At 45.7% G+C, this 14,576-nt stretch overlaps 1 protein-coding gene across 4 annotated transcripts in view; it reads left to right on the plus strand.

Moving 5' to 3' along the window:
• Nucleotides 1-687: 687 nt before the first annotated feature.
• Cep41 (centrosomal protein 41) overlaps nt 688-14,576 on the plus strand; it is a 39,426-nt gene continuing 25,537 nt past the window's right edge. The window contains exons 1-2 of one of the 4 annotated variants that reach the window (XM_076566563.1): nt 688-819; nt 14,149-14,212. In XM_076566563.1, coding sequence (XP_076422678.1) covers nt 787-819; nt 14,149-14,212 — 97 coding nt within the window. In that variant the 5' untranslated portion in view covers nt 688-786. Of the gene's footprint in view, nt 820-928; nt 1,600-5,560; nt 5,596-14,148; nt 14,213-14,576 lie in introns of those variants that run through there. The other 3 variants (XM_006979417.4, XM_076566564.1, XM_076566565.1) reach the window with 3 other exon arrangements.

The raw sequence follows: 14,576 nt of genomic DNA on the forward strand, positions 1-14,576 counted from the left end.
GAACAGGTGGTGGTTGGTGGCAGGAGTCACAATGGTTTCCATGACAACGGGATTGGGTTTTAGTCATCTCTCCCATCCTCCACAAAACGTACTGCAGCTTTCCTCACAAGGTGCTTATTAAATACTTGTTAAATGAATGATGAGCCACTGAACGGTGTGTGCTCTTTGCAATTAAGGCTGCCGTTCTTTAGTTAGACTAAAAGCTTTTAAAGCAACAATAATTACTGTGTTTACTCATGTTATTTTGCATAATTTGCATAATAACTTTAACCTGAAAATAATAAACCATGTACTCGTTCCAGCTGAACAACCATGGTTGCCCATATTATGGTCCTCTGTCGCGGAAGAAGGAGCCCCTATGTTTGGTTAGAATGGCCGTACGGAGGGATAGGGGCGACCTGGGCTGAATCTGTGTTCTCATCTCAGCCTGAGGTTGGGCCCCTCTCATCAGTTCTGCGCAGCCGCAGCCTTCCCCTCCCTCCCCTCCCCCCAGCCCCCACCCACGCGCCCCTCTTCCCGCGTTCAGGTTGGAGCTGGCCCTCAGGCCCCAGCCGGGAAAGCCGCGCTAGCGGGCGTCCCGCGTTGCCCTTGGCAACCATTGAGCCGCTTCTCGCTCTCCCTCGCCCAGCCGAAGCAGTAAACGAAGCTCCTATTGGCCGGCCTGGGCAGCCGGGCCAATCGGAAGCGAGGTTACAGGGAGGCGGCTGAGCGGGCGGTGGGGGTGGGAAGCTAGATTAGGAGCGAGACGTGAGGCTAGAACCCCGAGCGTGGTCGGTTGGAGCCACTATGTCTGCCCGGAGGCACATTGGGAATCCTGAGGTGAGGGCCAGGTCCGGACCCGAGAGCCGGAGGGGGCGGGCGCACCGGAAAGGGCGCCACGTGGGCAGGGACGAGCAGCCGGCCACTTCCGCCGCCTGGAAGGCGGGAAGTAGCCAGCGTGAGGAGGGGGCCGAGCGCAGGGCCGGGGGCGGGGCAGGCCCAGGCTCTGCTTCCGAAGGCGCCCGTGGTGAGAGGCTGGCGCTCCCCCGATGCCGACCTGACTGACGCACCCGTGTCGTGAGGGTTGGAGGCGCCACGTTCATAAAGACACAGCCCCTGCCTTCCAAGAGTTGACAGTCTAGGAGTGACACTTGCAAAACCAGTGAAAATAAAAGCCCTCTCCAGAAACATGGACTTCTGAGGGGCGGGGTGCAAGCAGACCGAGCCCTTGCCAAGGGAGCAAAATGGGACCCTTTCTGTTGTATCTTTGACTTACTCGTCGCCTTTCCCTGCAGTCACCCACGATTATTTGACTCTTAACAAGTTCCAGGCCTACAGAGAGAACAACAAAGTCCCACCACCCTTTGAGAGTTCAGTCTGGTGATGGCAACTTGTACGCTAGAGTTGAGTACAGCGAGATTGGGGAGCACATGGAAGAGGAAAGGTAGAGCTCAACTGAGAGAATGAGGGAGGTTCTGGAGCTGGAAGAGTCCTAACACACCAAGGCCATTCACTGGTCAGGTGAAGAGCATGCTCAGGAGAACAGCGTAAACAGAGCTAAGGAGACATGGACTCCTTCCCACCAAGCCCCTGTTGGAATCTTGGGAGGCAAGGGGCAAGGTGAGAGGGGCCTTCTGTGCCTTCAGATCAAACACCAGCTGTAGGTCTTTCACTTCTGGGTGAATGCCTGGTGTCTGAGGGAACTGTAGCGTGTGCATTGGAGCGTCATGATAGTAATATCTAGTATTTTATGGTTTTGGTTTTTTGAGACAAGGTCTCCCATGTAGCCCTGGCTGTCGTGGAATGCGCTCTGTAGACCAGGCTGGCCTCAAACTCACAGAGATGCATGCCTGCCCCTGCCCCTTGAGCACTGGTATCAAAGGCATGCACCACCCCCACCCAGCCTTGATAGTAATGTGTAAGTACTGCACAGAGTCACTTACATTTGGAATATAAAGTCCGACTCATTGAAGAAGAAAGTAGAATAGTAGTCGCCGGAAGTTGGGCATGGAGGTACAAGGAGATGTACAGATGCTGGTCACAGGATAGCAAGTTTGTTAGAACTAAGAGTTGGAGATCTATGCAGAGCAGATGGCTAAAATTAATGTATATTTCAGATTAGCTAAGAGAGCGTTCCAAAGCTCTGGTCACAAAATGTGAAGTGAGGACTGTATTTACTAACTTGATTTAGTAATTCCAGTGTGTGCATATCAGCACTAAATTAAAATGTTTTGTTCACTAAAATAATATTAATAGTAGATGCCTATGATGGGTTGGGAGAGGGAGCTGTAGAGCGACACCATATTTCTCCAGCCTGTTGGTTAGAACTCAAGAAGCTTTTAAGATGTTTTAGTAGAGTGGTCAGATTTGCATCTTAGGCACAGTTCCAGCCAGCCACACTGTGGAGGATGGAGTTGAGAAGGCCAAGGCAAGAAGCAGAGAGACTGATTAGGTGACTGCTGATGAACGTCTAAACTGGGGTTAGGAAGGGAGGATAGAATGAAGAAGAAATATTAGGTGTAAAACACTCCGTGGGGCATGAGCACCCTTGAGAGATGGCGTTGAGAGGGATGGCTGGGACTCCCAGCTGGGACCACTCATTGGTTCTCATGAAGGAAACGAGGGTCCAGGAGGAAGAGTGTGTTAGAGGAGGAAGGCACACACAATTACTGTATTTACTGCCGTCTTTGAGTGGAGGAGAGTTTCCAGGAATTCTTGAGAAAGAATACAGAAGTGTTTTTGTACCTAAAATGTAAGGCATGTCTAAAACTCTTTTTATTCTAGATTCGCTTTTTTTTTTTTTTTTTTTCTTTTCCTGAGAGTGTGGCTGAATTCATGGTTGGAAAACATCACCATCTTGAAAACATTGCTCAGTGGCCCAGCAGCCAGTGTTTCTGTAGAAAAATCCAAAGCCATCCTGCTGCTTTGTGACTGGTTTTCCCTTCAGGAAGCTTCATTTTGTTCCCAGTGTTGATGACATTTCACAAAAAGATCCCTTGCTATGGTCTGTTTTCACTCACTTTGGTAAACACCAGAAGCTTGTATCTTTCTAGTCTGTAAACTTTTCTTGAGTTGTTTTATTGTTGACTTCATTGTCTCCACCCTCTTTCTTGGATTCATTATTTTGATATTAGATCCATGTAACTGGTTCTGGCTTTTTCACTTTTATTTCCTGTCTCTGTGTTTTTGTCTTTCTGCAAAAGAAATTTAACTTTATTTTCTAATTCTTTTATTGGTTGTAATCTATGGTGTGTGTGTGTGTGTGTGTGTGTGTGTGTGTGTGTGTGTGTGTCAGAGAGAGAGAGAGAGAGAGAGAGAGAGAGAAGAGAGGAGTTTTGGTGGGTGTGTGTGTGTTCATATGTGTGGATATATGGTGAGAAGTCGTGTATGGATGTGTGTGTTCATATGTATGGGTATATGGAGAGGTCATGTGTATGGATGTGTGTGTGTGTTGTGTGTGTGTATGTTCATCTGTGTGGGTATGTGGGGGGTCATGTGTGTGTAGTGTATGTGTATGTATATGTAGGTCAGCAACCTCAGGTACTCCCTCAGATGCTATTCACCTTGTTTCTTCTTTTCTTTTTCTTTTTCTTTTTTTTTTTTTTTTTTTTTGGTGACAGAGTCGCTCACTGACTTGGGACTTAGCAGTGAGCCAGGCTGGCTGAGCAGCACACCCCAGGGATCCACCTGTCTCTGCCTCCTTAGCACTGGAATTCCAGGCATATCATCCCAGGTTTTCTTTCCTTTTCTTTCTTTCTTTTTTTTTTTTTTTTAAGATTTATTTATTCATTATGTATACAGTGATCTGTCTGCATGTATGTCTGCAGGCCAGAAGAAGGCATCAGATCTCATTATAGATGGTTGTGAGCCACCATGTAGGTGCTGGGAATTGAACTCAGGACCTCTGGAAGAACAGCCAGTGTTCTTAACCTCTGAGCCATCTCTCCAGCCCCTCATCCCAGGTTTTCACATGCATTCTGGGACTCGAAGTCAGATCCTCATGCTTGGCCAGCCATCATTTTACTGACTGAGATATCTCTCAGACCCCAATCATTTTAATTTTTAAGAGCTGTTTTCCACTCTGATGTCCCTTTAAAAAAAAACTTTGCAGAAAGGTGCTAAAATAGTAAGACAGGTCTGTGTGCCTTTCACTCAGTTTTCTACAAGTACACATCAGAACTAGGTATTTATCAAAGCTTGTACAATTTGTGCATAGTTCTAGGCCATCTCTTCATGTATGTAGGTTTAATATAATCCAGATTTATAGATGTGTAGAGCTACAGTCAGAGTAGAGAATTCGTTACTACAGTAGCTCCCTCGTGGTACCTCTCCCAACACACCCGTTTCCTCTTTCACTGCCCTTATCCCTGGCAGCCACAACTGTGTTCTCCATCTCTGTAATTCTGCCATCTTAGGAATGGTATATGAACAGAATGGCCCAATATATGACCTTTTCAGATGGCTGTTTTTCTACTCAAGATAATGTCCTTGAGACACATTGGGGAATGCAAGCGGTTGACTCCTTAGAGTTTCTGTGGTCGGATATACAGTTCACTCATTCAGTTAGTGTGAAACATTCTGGTTGCTTTCAGTTTGGGACTACTAGAAATAAAGATACTAGTCGTTGGGTATACCTTTTTGTGTGGACATTAACTTTCATTTCTGTCAGATAGGTAGGTACCCAGGAGGACTGGCTAAGCTGTATGGTAAGCATATGTTTAGTTTTAATAGAAACCGCCACACGATTTTCCAGAGAGGCTGTACAGTGTATGAGAATTTTAGATTTTGCAAAATGTTGTTAACATCTGATATTGTCAGTGTTACTACAGCTGCTCTGGGTAGGTACATAGTGTTATCTCATTGTGGGATTGAAAAACCAATTTGTGGGGGGGTGTTTGTGTGGGGGGTGTTACGGTTTGTATGTGGAGGTCAGAGGACAACTTGGAGAAGTTGGTTCTTGCTTCCACCACGTGGTTGCCAGGTGTGGTAGGGAGTGGCTTTCCCCACTGGGTCATCTCGCCAACCCTCACCGTGGTTTTCATGTGTATCTCCTGAAGGGACACAAATTTGCAATCTTTTCTACCATTATGTGATTATCTGTCATCTAGACAACTTCTTCAGCAAAATATCTTTGTGTCTTCTCGTTTTCTTTCTTTCTTTTTTTTAAGGAGCTCTGATTTTTTTTTTTTTTTACTTTTTTTTTTTTTTTTTTTTTTTTTTGGTTTTCCGAAACAGGGTTTCTCTGTGTAGCTTTGCTCCTTTCCTGGAACTCACTTTGTAGACCAGGCTGGCCTCGAACTCACAGAGATCCGCCGGTCTCTGCCTTCCAAGTGCTGGGATTAAAGGCGTGCGCCACCACTGCCTGGCCCAAATTTTATTTTTATTCTACTTTATAATGTAGGAAAATTTCCTATATCACTATCACTATAATTTTTTCATAATTATCATTTTTCTCTACACATTTTACTGAAAAATTTATGTTGGGTGGCAAGGAGAAATTTATATTGTAATTTTATTTTACATAAATGTTGTATTGTACATATGTGTTTTGACTTGCTTTTTTCCCCACTTAACAGTATGTCTTGAAGCTCTGGGTACCAGCGGATTCCATTTCTGGTGAGGCCTGCCTTCACTTGTACGTAGCTGCTTCTTATGATGTCCCCACAGTGGACGTGAACAAGGGGCAATTCACTGGTATCTCTTTTTAAAAAGTTATCTTGTGTTTTTTAAAAGTTTATTTGTGAAGCTTTTAATACCAACACTCAGGAGGCACAGGCAAGGACATCTCTGTGAGTTCGAGGCCAGCCTGGTCCACATAGTGAGTTCCAGGACGGTCAGGGCTACATAGTGAGACCCTATCGCAAGACAGAGAGAGAGAGAGAGAGAGAGAGAGAGAGAGAGAGAGAGAGAGAGAGAGAGAGATAGATAGAGAGAGAGAGAGAGAGGTTTCTTTGTGGATGTAGGTGTGGTATGTGTACATGTTCGTTGCTGTGCACATGTGGTCAAAGGTGGGTGTGTAGTGTCTTCCTCTGCTGTGCAGTTTTGGAGGCAGGGTCTCTCACCTAACCTGGAGTTCTTGGGTTAAGCGCTGCTGGCTGATTAGTGAGCTCCAGGAATCTGCTTGTCCCCATCCTGCTGCCTATGTCTCCCTCGGCTGGGGCTGCAGGTACAGACCATCATGCCCAAGCCTTGCATGTGGGTGCTAGGGCTTGGAGCTTAAGTCTGCCTGCTTGCATGGCACGCACCTTACCAATTGAGCCGTTTCCCCAGCACTGGTAATTTCTTTTCATAAGGACGCCGATACTGTTAGAGAGGTAAGATGTTCTCAGAGTTCTCTTACCCCTCGGGTGTCAATTTATGTTTCTGCGTAGCAGATTTTACATGGTGATTAAGATATTGAGTTTTTTTTTTTTTGTTTTTTTATTAAGAAGAGGCCTGCTGATGGTGAGCTACAGATGGTGACATTTACCAAGATGGGCAAGAGATAATTGCCTCGTGCAGTGGTGTGTATGTGTGTGGGGGTGTGATCTGGAGAGCCAGCTCCATAGAGCTTTCGTCAGCCACTCCTGTCAGTCCCATTGTGGGGGGTGCTGGAGGCAGCCCATTCTTTGGCCTTTTAAAGATTGTTCTTGGCTTTCCCTGATGCTCTGTCTTCTTCAGCTGTCCTAAGTCTATCAAGTCATTTCACTTGTTGATATTTAGTGATATATGGTTTATTCCTCTGCCAGCCACTTAATTCCTTATTCCCTAGGGATCCGCCTTCTCAATCACTAGCTTCCCTGTGGGTTTGAGGACTCCAGTGCTCGATGCTGTCATCTCTCCCACGCTCTCTGAATTTGGCATTGTTTATGGCCCTAAAATACTGTTTAATGAAGTCTTACTGAGGTTTTGGGAGGGGGTGGAATTAGATGCATCCATTCAGTCTGTTCTCTGTTCCAGTTTATCATCATCTACAATGATTTTATTTACTTGTTTTCCTGACATGCTTGCAAGAACATAGGCTAGGGACCCGAACTCCTCTACACTGCTATTGTCAGATCAGTCATTCACAGATACTTCTGAACAGATACGTCTAAAGCTGGAAGGCGACGTTAGGAGTAAAACTCCACCATTTGGAGATTAGAAGCCTATAAAAGGAAGTAAGTCTAAGTCTTGACTCACAGAGAGTCTATTGATTGAGGAGGTGGAATCCTGAGAAACACAGTAATTAGGGGGCTGACAGGAATGAGTCATGTATCAATGGAACGTCAGAGGAGAGAGAGATTACTGAGGCCAATTACAGTAGAAACAAGTGTGTTTTTTAAAAAAAATTATATTTTATCATGACATAAAAGGATCAAGAAGTTTAAGGGGAAATATCCATTATATTTGGCAAGTAGATTTTTGATATTCAGTAGCTGGCATGAGAACTACAGTCAGTGATAGAGACAGCGAGATGCAATCATTGTAGTGGATTACAGAGTAAAGTTCAGGCAGTGTAGACTTTTGCCATGGTTAGACCGAAGAAACTTAGCAGGAGAAATGAGGGTAGGGTACTACTCCAGTTCTATGATGATTTGGTAGGAATAATAATACCCTGATTTAGTGGCTTCACAGGAGCCCTTCTGTTGTTATCTCTTCTGGCTCCTAGCTCTGCTAGATGGTTATCTCATGAAAGCTCATGATTTTGCAGACAGCCTGAAGCTAGAGTATTTTCAAAAACTCCACTTACATATATGTCCACCGATGCGGTCTGTTTGTTGGAGCTAATAATCTCCTACAAATGTCATGTTTCATGTGGCCTGGACTTTCCCACACTTGGTAGCTGAGTTCTAAGAGCAAGTGACCCAAGAGAACCAGGTAGAAGCTGTATTGTCTTTTACCATCGAGCCTTAGAAGTCGTATCCCAGGCTCACCAGAGTCTGGAGATGAGGAAGTCACAGGCCTCATGTCTCAGACAGCAGATTGTAAAACCACAGTCCAATGGGGAAGGAAATTTTGACTCTGTCTTGAAAAATACAGTCTGCCATGGGTAGTAGCTACTGAGAAAGTAGGTATTGCTATACCAGGAGTCTTGGACCAACATAACTGTTTGATATTAACATAATGGGAGCAATTAAAATACCCATTTTAAAAGTTCCTCTTTGAAAAACCTATTTTTTTTAATGTGAGATTATCTCAAGACCAGTCTTCACTCCCCTCATTTGTCAACATAAAAGTAGGGAGGTTCTGAACCAAATGTACAGTGTCTTTAAAAACAATTCAAGTGTGCAGACAGCGTGTGAGTCCTGTTTTGAGAGATGGAAAATCAGAAAAGCTCCTGTGGATCAGACATTTTGCTGCTCTTAGTTTGGTTTGGTTTGTTGTCATTTTTCTTCAGAAAAATCCCATTGCAGACTTCTCATGAATCTTTCTTCTCCAACATTCATATCTCCACAAAGCTGTGTCTCGCTTTGCGTCGTTTGTCAGTCTGTAGAGGACTGCTAGAACACTGTTGTGACTGTGTGACCCACATCTCAGGATTCTTACCATGTTCGCTTGTTGACAAGGGCTAGTCCTCACTCCTGATCTGGAGTCAGGCTTCCTGTTTGAAGCCTGACTCCCCAGGTCCAGCGTTATTAGCCCAGGATTCTACAGCCTAATGGTTATTGAGATTTTGGAGTTACATATTCCTATGGGAACTTGGTGGGAACCTAGGCCCCTGGCAGAGAAAATGTACATACATAGAATTTTCCCGGAGCTTCATGAGTTTCATGGAAACTTAGCAGTGAGCTCGTGAAGACCCTGGCAGGAGTTCGGGTTCCCAGTGGCTGATGGTGAAGTGAGGCGAAGTGGGGCAAATGCTCAGTCAGGTGTCAAACAGCATGGGACATGCTCACTAAATGCAAGTAGCAGCTGCCATTCTGCTGATTTTCAGCTTTCTTCGGCAAACAGAACAATTTGTTTTTCAAACATACCCTTAAAATGGCTTTGCTATTAGAATTTATTTCTACCTGAAATACTTTTTCCATCCTCTTATTATCTAGTACCCATTCTTCCATGAAGTCTGTCTTCTCAACCCAATGTCTGAGCAGTCTTTTGTCAGACTTCTAAGAGTCTAGAATGTTGAGCTACTCTATGGGACCAGTGTGTGCATAGGCCTGCATGGTGTGTATGTGTGTGTGTGTGTGTTTGCATGTGCGTGTGCTTCTGTGTGTGTATTGATTTGAGATCTTACAAAGTTATCCAAGTTGTCCTAGAACTTCCTGTCTAACCCTTCAAAGGAGCTGGGTTGCAGGTGTGTGCCCCTGTGCCCAGCTTCAGTGTATTCGACAGCACTTCCTGCCCCTTTGTTGGCACAAGGTTTATAACAGATACTGAGAGATGTACAAGGTGGAGCCCCTGTTCCAAGATGGACTCTAATCAGGACATGTAGCCAAGGGAACCCTTTCCTCTCCGGGTTGCTCTTTGGTCATGGTGTATGTCGCAGCGACAGGAAGTGACTGAGATAGTGCCCCTCTAGCAATGTGCCCCTTGAAGGGTCTTTGGCATAGTTGGTTATTTCCAAAAAGCCTGTAATAATTTACAAACATGAGCTTTCTCAACTTCCTGCCCTCTCACGATGAGCTTTATTATGACCATAGATTTTTTTTTTAATCTTTATTTTAAATACGTATCAAAAGCTGCCCCTTCCACCTGGGCTCTGGGCCTCTGCCCATTCATCTGTAAACATCCTTAAATCTCTCTCCCCCCCCCCAGAAAAAATACATAAAGAACACCACAGAGAGGGGGGGGGGAGAGAGGGAGGAAGAGGAAGGAGAGAGTTCAGCTTGGCAACTCTGGAGAGAAACAAAAAGCCCATCTGTCTGTTTCCCCACCCTCCAGACATCTGAACTCTTGGCTTTGCGTCTGCCCTTGGTCCTCTCCTGTGACCGCCTCCCTCCGGCCCCATCAACAAGTCCTGATTTGGAAGTCCAAACTCGCCTTTCTGTTCTGCTAATTGGCCTCTTGCTGGCCTGCTCCTGCTTGGCCTCCTGTTCTGGGGTTTGACAACTTTGTTCCGTGTTGACTGCTTCCTTCTTCTTGTAACTGTCCTTCCGTAATTTTCATAATCCACTTTCTTTGGCCTCAGCCAGTGCTCTTCCCCATCCGACTGTCAAGGTTGGGAATTTTCTTCTTAGTGTGCACTGTTCCTAGAGTGATTTTGGCCAACCCCATGGCTTCGTATGCTGCCTATATATGGATAATTCCCAAATTGTTTTTCGCCTAGCTTCCTCCTGAGCTCTGTGTCCATATATTCAACTGGATACTTCCAATTTTGATAATCTACAAACATCCCATACTTAATGTGTCTCCAAACCTCCTACATAATGTTTTTCCATATCTGCCTTGTCTTTCACTACCTTTTCTGGGGGATTATGGTGCAAATGCCCTCTTTTGTATTGTGGTCCATGAGTAGCCATGTTGATTTTACATGTTCAAGATGGAGGAGTGGGCACTAGTCAGAGCTACAGCCCCAGCCTCACATTTCAAAGATTTTGTGAAACTTTCTTCACTGTCTCTGCTGCCACTTTTGTAGGGCTTCGTATCCCCCAGCAAAAGTCTCTCAGCTGATTTCTGTGCCTCTTTTCTTGACTATGATCATATTCTCCATATTCTGCAGATAGCTCATCCCAAAATACAAACAGGATCTCATTAGTCCTCCTTAAATCTTGGGTGACTCCCCATCTTCTTTTCTTGGGCTTCTCAAGTTCCAGAGTGTTGACATCTGGGCTGGCTCTTGTGTTAACCCGTATGCCTTGCCTCTTCCTAGGAGACGCCAGCAACGTCCCCCACTACTCAGACCTTGATGTAGTCCCTGGGCACAGAGTGGCAAGACTGCACGTAGTGGAACCCACAGATGGGCAGGCCAGGGTGCAGTGCCTTGGGTCTTTTAGACGGAAGGCCCTTTGTGCCCTGCCCTGCCCTGCCTCTCCAACCCGTTTGTTCTCTCCCGGCCCCCAGCACTCTGTGCCTTCCAGTGGTGACTGGATCTCTTGAGATCACCCACACTTTTGTCTTCGTGTTTCACTGGGCTTTTCTGTTTGCTGGGCCCTGTAAAGCCCACACCACACTCTTTGCACGTGACCCACCACTGTGGCCCTGGGGATCCCGCTCAGTGAGCACTCTCTAGGAATCAGTTTTTGACCCTGGGCCTTGTTAAGGTACTGTCTCATGTGTCCCCATCCCCCTCTGCTCCCTCTCCTTGTCACATTGACACCTGTATATCCACGGGGAGCAAGAGCTGATGGCCAGGCCTGTTTTTATCTCTTTGTCCCACATAGGGACCTACTTCTGCTAGGCACTCAGTTATAAATGTCCATGGAATGAATAGCACTCACTGAGTATTTGTAGAGGAATGAATAGTCTCTCTTGAAACGGCTTCTTGTCACAGAGCTTTCCCTTCCCACCCTTCCAGCCTGGGCATATCATGGAAACAAAGCCAGTTGGTCAGTAGGTCAAGAAACGGCCATCCCCAAAGCAAGTATTTAGGAAGAAAGTGTGGCGCTTCCTCAGAGCCCAAGGCACTCCATGGGCAAAGCAGCACACAGAGCTTCACGTTGATTCAGGCCCTGGAAAGGACTAAGAAGCTGAACAGAAATGAGAACTGGGGAGAGAAGTCGGACATTTTTCTCCAGCAGCATATGGATTTCTCATCAGTCCATGTAAGGGAAAACCGGGGGTGGGGAGGCCTCAGCAGCTGCAGCTGTCCGCACTCCCTCCCTCCCTCCTCATTCCACAGCCACCACACCTGGTCCCCAGAGGACCCTCACAGCTCAGCTCTTTGGCTGAGGGATGGACAAATCTCCATGGTTCAGCAGAGACAAGCCTGGGAGTTTTCAAAAGAAGCTTTGCTAGGAAACAAAACAAAGTAAAAACAGGAAATAGGGTATAGAAATGATAAAAATATAGATGGGGGGGGGAACGTCCCTCGGTTTAAGATAAGTGAGACAGTGTGTGTGTGTGTGTGTGTGTGTGTGTGTGTGTGTGTGTGTGTGTGTGTGTGTGATTTTGCTGGATTTAGTTCACTGTTTAATTTTTCATGATATTGTCTGCCTCTGGGAACCTGGCCTCCAGTCTCTCTGTGTGTTTGCATGCCATTCTTTCTCTTAAGACCCTTCTTCGTCTCCGTCTAGGGAAGGTGTTGGAGCTGGTATTTCACTTGATTGCTCTTCCAGGCAGCCATGACTGATCACAGCGTGAAACGAGTTTCCCCCATTTTTCTGGGGCTAAGTCTTCTCAGTGATTGCAAACACTAGCAGAGGCCCGGTGCTCAGTGTTCATAATAAAGGTTTTACTTGCCTGGTGTGAAATGAAAAACACAGACAACGTCATTGGCTTTTTAATAACATGAAGGAACTGACCTTTTTACCCTGAGGGCTTTCTTTCTTTTTCTTTTTTCTTTTTTTTAAACCTTCTAGGTAATTGAAATAGCAGATGGTGGGCTGAGAGCGTAGTGGTTTAGTGTGGTTGCCTAGCATATGAGAAGCCCTGGGTTTGATCCTCACTGCTGGAAGAAAAAAAAAAAAGAAAAGCAGATAGTTTATGTGTTGTGTCATTAAAAAATTAATTTAGTTAAAAAATAAATATACTTACCTTAAAAAATAAAATAGCAAGTGGAAGTTGTGAGGGTTTTATGTACTTACTTGGCAAAATTAGAAGTGGATAATTCTCTGTAGGTCCCCTCAGTTTTGTCTTTGTTAGGTTTTAAAGAGTGTGTGTGCACAGACGTGTTCGTGCATGCCACAGTGTTAGTGATGTGGCCACAGGACGACTTTCCGGAGTTGGTCCTCTCCTTCCACCATTTGGCCCTAGGGATGGAATGCAGGTCACTGGGTTGGTAGTAAACATCTTTATCCACTAAGGCATCGCTCTGGCTGTCCTGCCCTCAGGTTTTAAAAATCCTTGGGCTGGGAAATCCAATGCTGGCCAGCAGGTATTGCATAAACCACAGAAGTGTCCTAGGCTGGTTCTGTGCTCTGTAGGCCGTTCAAGAAAGCATTCTGATGCATGTGATTTATCTCACAGTCCTCCCAACAGCAGGCTTGTCCCTCGCTGTTTTCTAAGGCAAATGATCAAATCTTTGTAAGGTTGATATTCTCTCCTTAGGAACCAGGTAGTATGGTTCAGTCCTCAGACAAATAATCATTGATTGACTCTAGCAATAATCAATGGATTTAGCATGTACTAGGTCCCACAAACATGAGTAATTTATTGTCCCTGTCTTCAAGAAAATCCTAAATTAGGGGGGGCAGGAAATCAAGTTGTAAAGGATGGGATGGGGTTCCCTATTCTGCAGGCCAGAAGGAGAGTGCCTATTTCTACCTCAGACAGCTTCACGCTGGACCAAGGTTTTGCCCAAGAGAAGCTGAGGAAAGGCACTTTTGGCAGTTATCTGTCTGAACTGGCGACATCAGGAGGAACAGTCCCCGCCAGTGCGGCATAGGAGCAAGCACATGCAGGAGATGAAGGTGGGAAGGTACGGCTGCCTGCATAGAACACATGTTCTTCGTATCCGTGAGCAGACACAGGCCGCAGCAAGGAAGCTCTTGGTTCTGAGCTTGCCCTGCCTTGCCAGCCTTTGCATTCACCTCGGGAGCTTGATATGGGGGATTGTCTGCCCTTGGATTCCAAGGGTTAACTGCCAGAACATAGCACAGCACACAGCAAATCGGACATAGACATCTCTGCCGACCGACCGTAAGCTCACCCTGAGCCCAGCATGAGCCTCAGCTGCCACAGAGCAGATGCCATTGGCAGTGACATCTGTGGAGCCCCAGAGAGCCTGCCAGCATCTGGAGCATCTGGATCGTGCCTGCCACACTGTAGGAGCTGTGGATAAGATCTAGGAGTGTCCATAGGAGATGGCCCTGAAGCCATCCTAAAAAGACAACAGCAAGGCTACCTCATTGGAAGACAGTCTTCCTAAGGTTTTTTCCCCTTAGCACACAGTGCTCTGAGATTATTTTGATAAAATTGGAAATGTTTTGATAGAAACAAGGTAACTACCTCTACCGGAGGAAATGTCATACTGCAGAGCCCTTTCTGTAAGGGACAGTTGATCCCCTGAACCTCGTTCGTCATTAGAGTCTGAATTTCAGCATATGTTCCCCTCTTCCCACCACGACCCTCACATTAACCTCCTTCCTTGTGAATTGTCTTCTTTTGTAGTATCTGACCAGACGGATACCACAGAACCCAAGGTATCAACATATCAAGTCAAGACTGGATACTGGTAAGTCAAAATCAGAAACAGAATTTTAAAAGTCGAATAGCCACTGATAGACAGGAAAGTGCCCATCAAACTGGGACCAACCATAGCTGGAAGTTTCTTATTGTCTTGCCTGATGTCTTTGAAAGCTGTATTTCAGATTATCAGTAAAATTTGCACTCGCGTAATTTCAGTTATTATTGCTTCCTCCATTAGAAATCATCTAAATCAAGAAAGGGAAATCCTAGGAATCGATAAGTTACAGGGCCGATGCTGAGTAAATGTCAGGAGGTCACACTCCATTCTGGAGCACCTGAAGTGTACTCCATCAAACTGACAGCAGTAGATTAGACATGTGCATGTTTATTCAGTCCAGTGTTTGCAGAGT

Source organism: Peromyscus maniculatus, chromosome 3 (genome assembly GCF_049852395.1).
Source record: "Peromyscus maniculatus bairdii isolate BWxNUB_F1_BW_parent chromosome 3, HU_Pman_BW_mat_3.1, whole genome shotgun sequence".
Taxonomy (NCBI): Eukaryota; Metazoa; Chordata; class Mammalia; order Rodentia; family Cricetidae; genus Peromyscus; species Peromyscus maniculatus.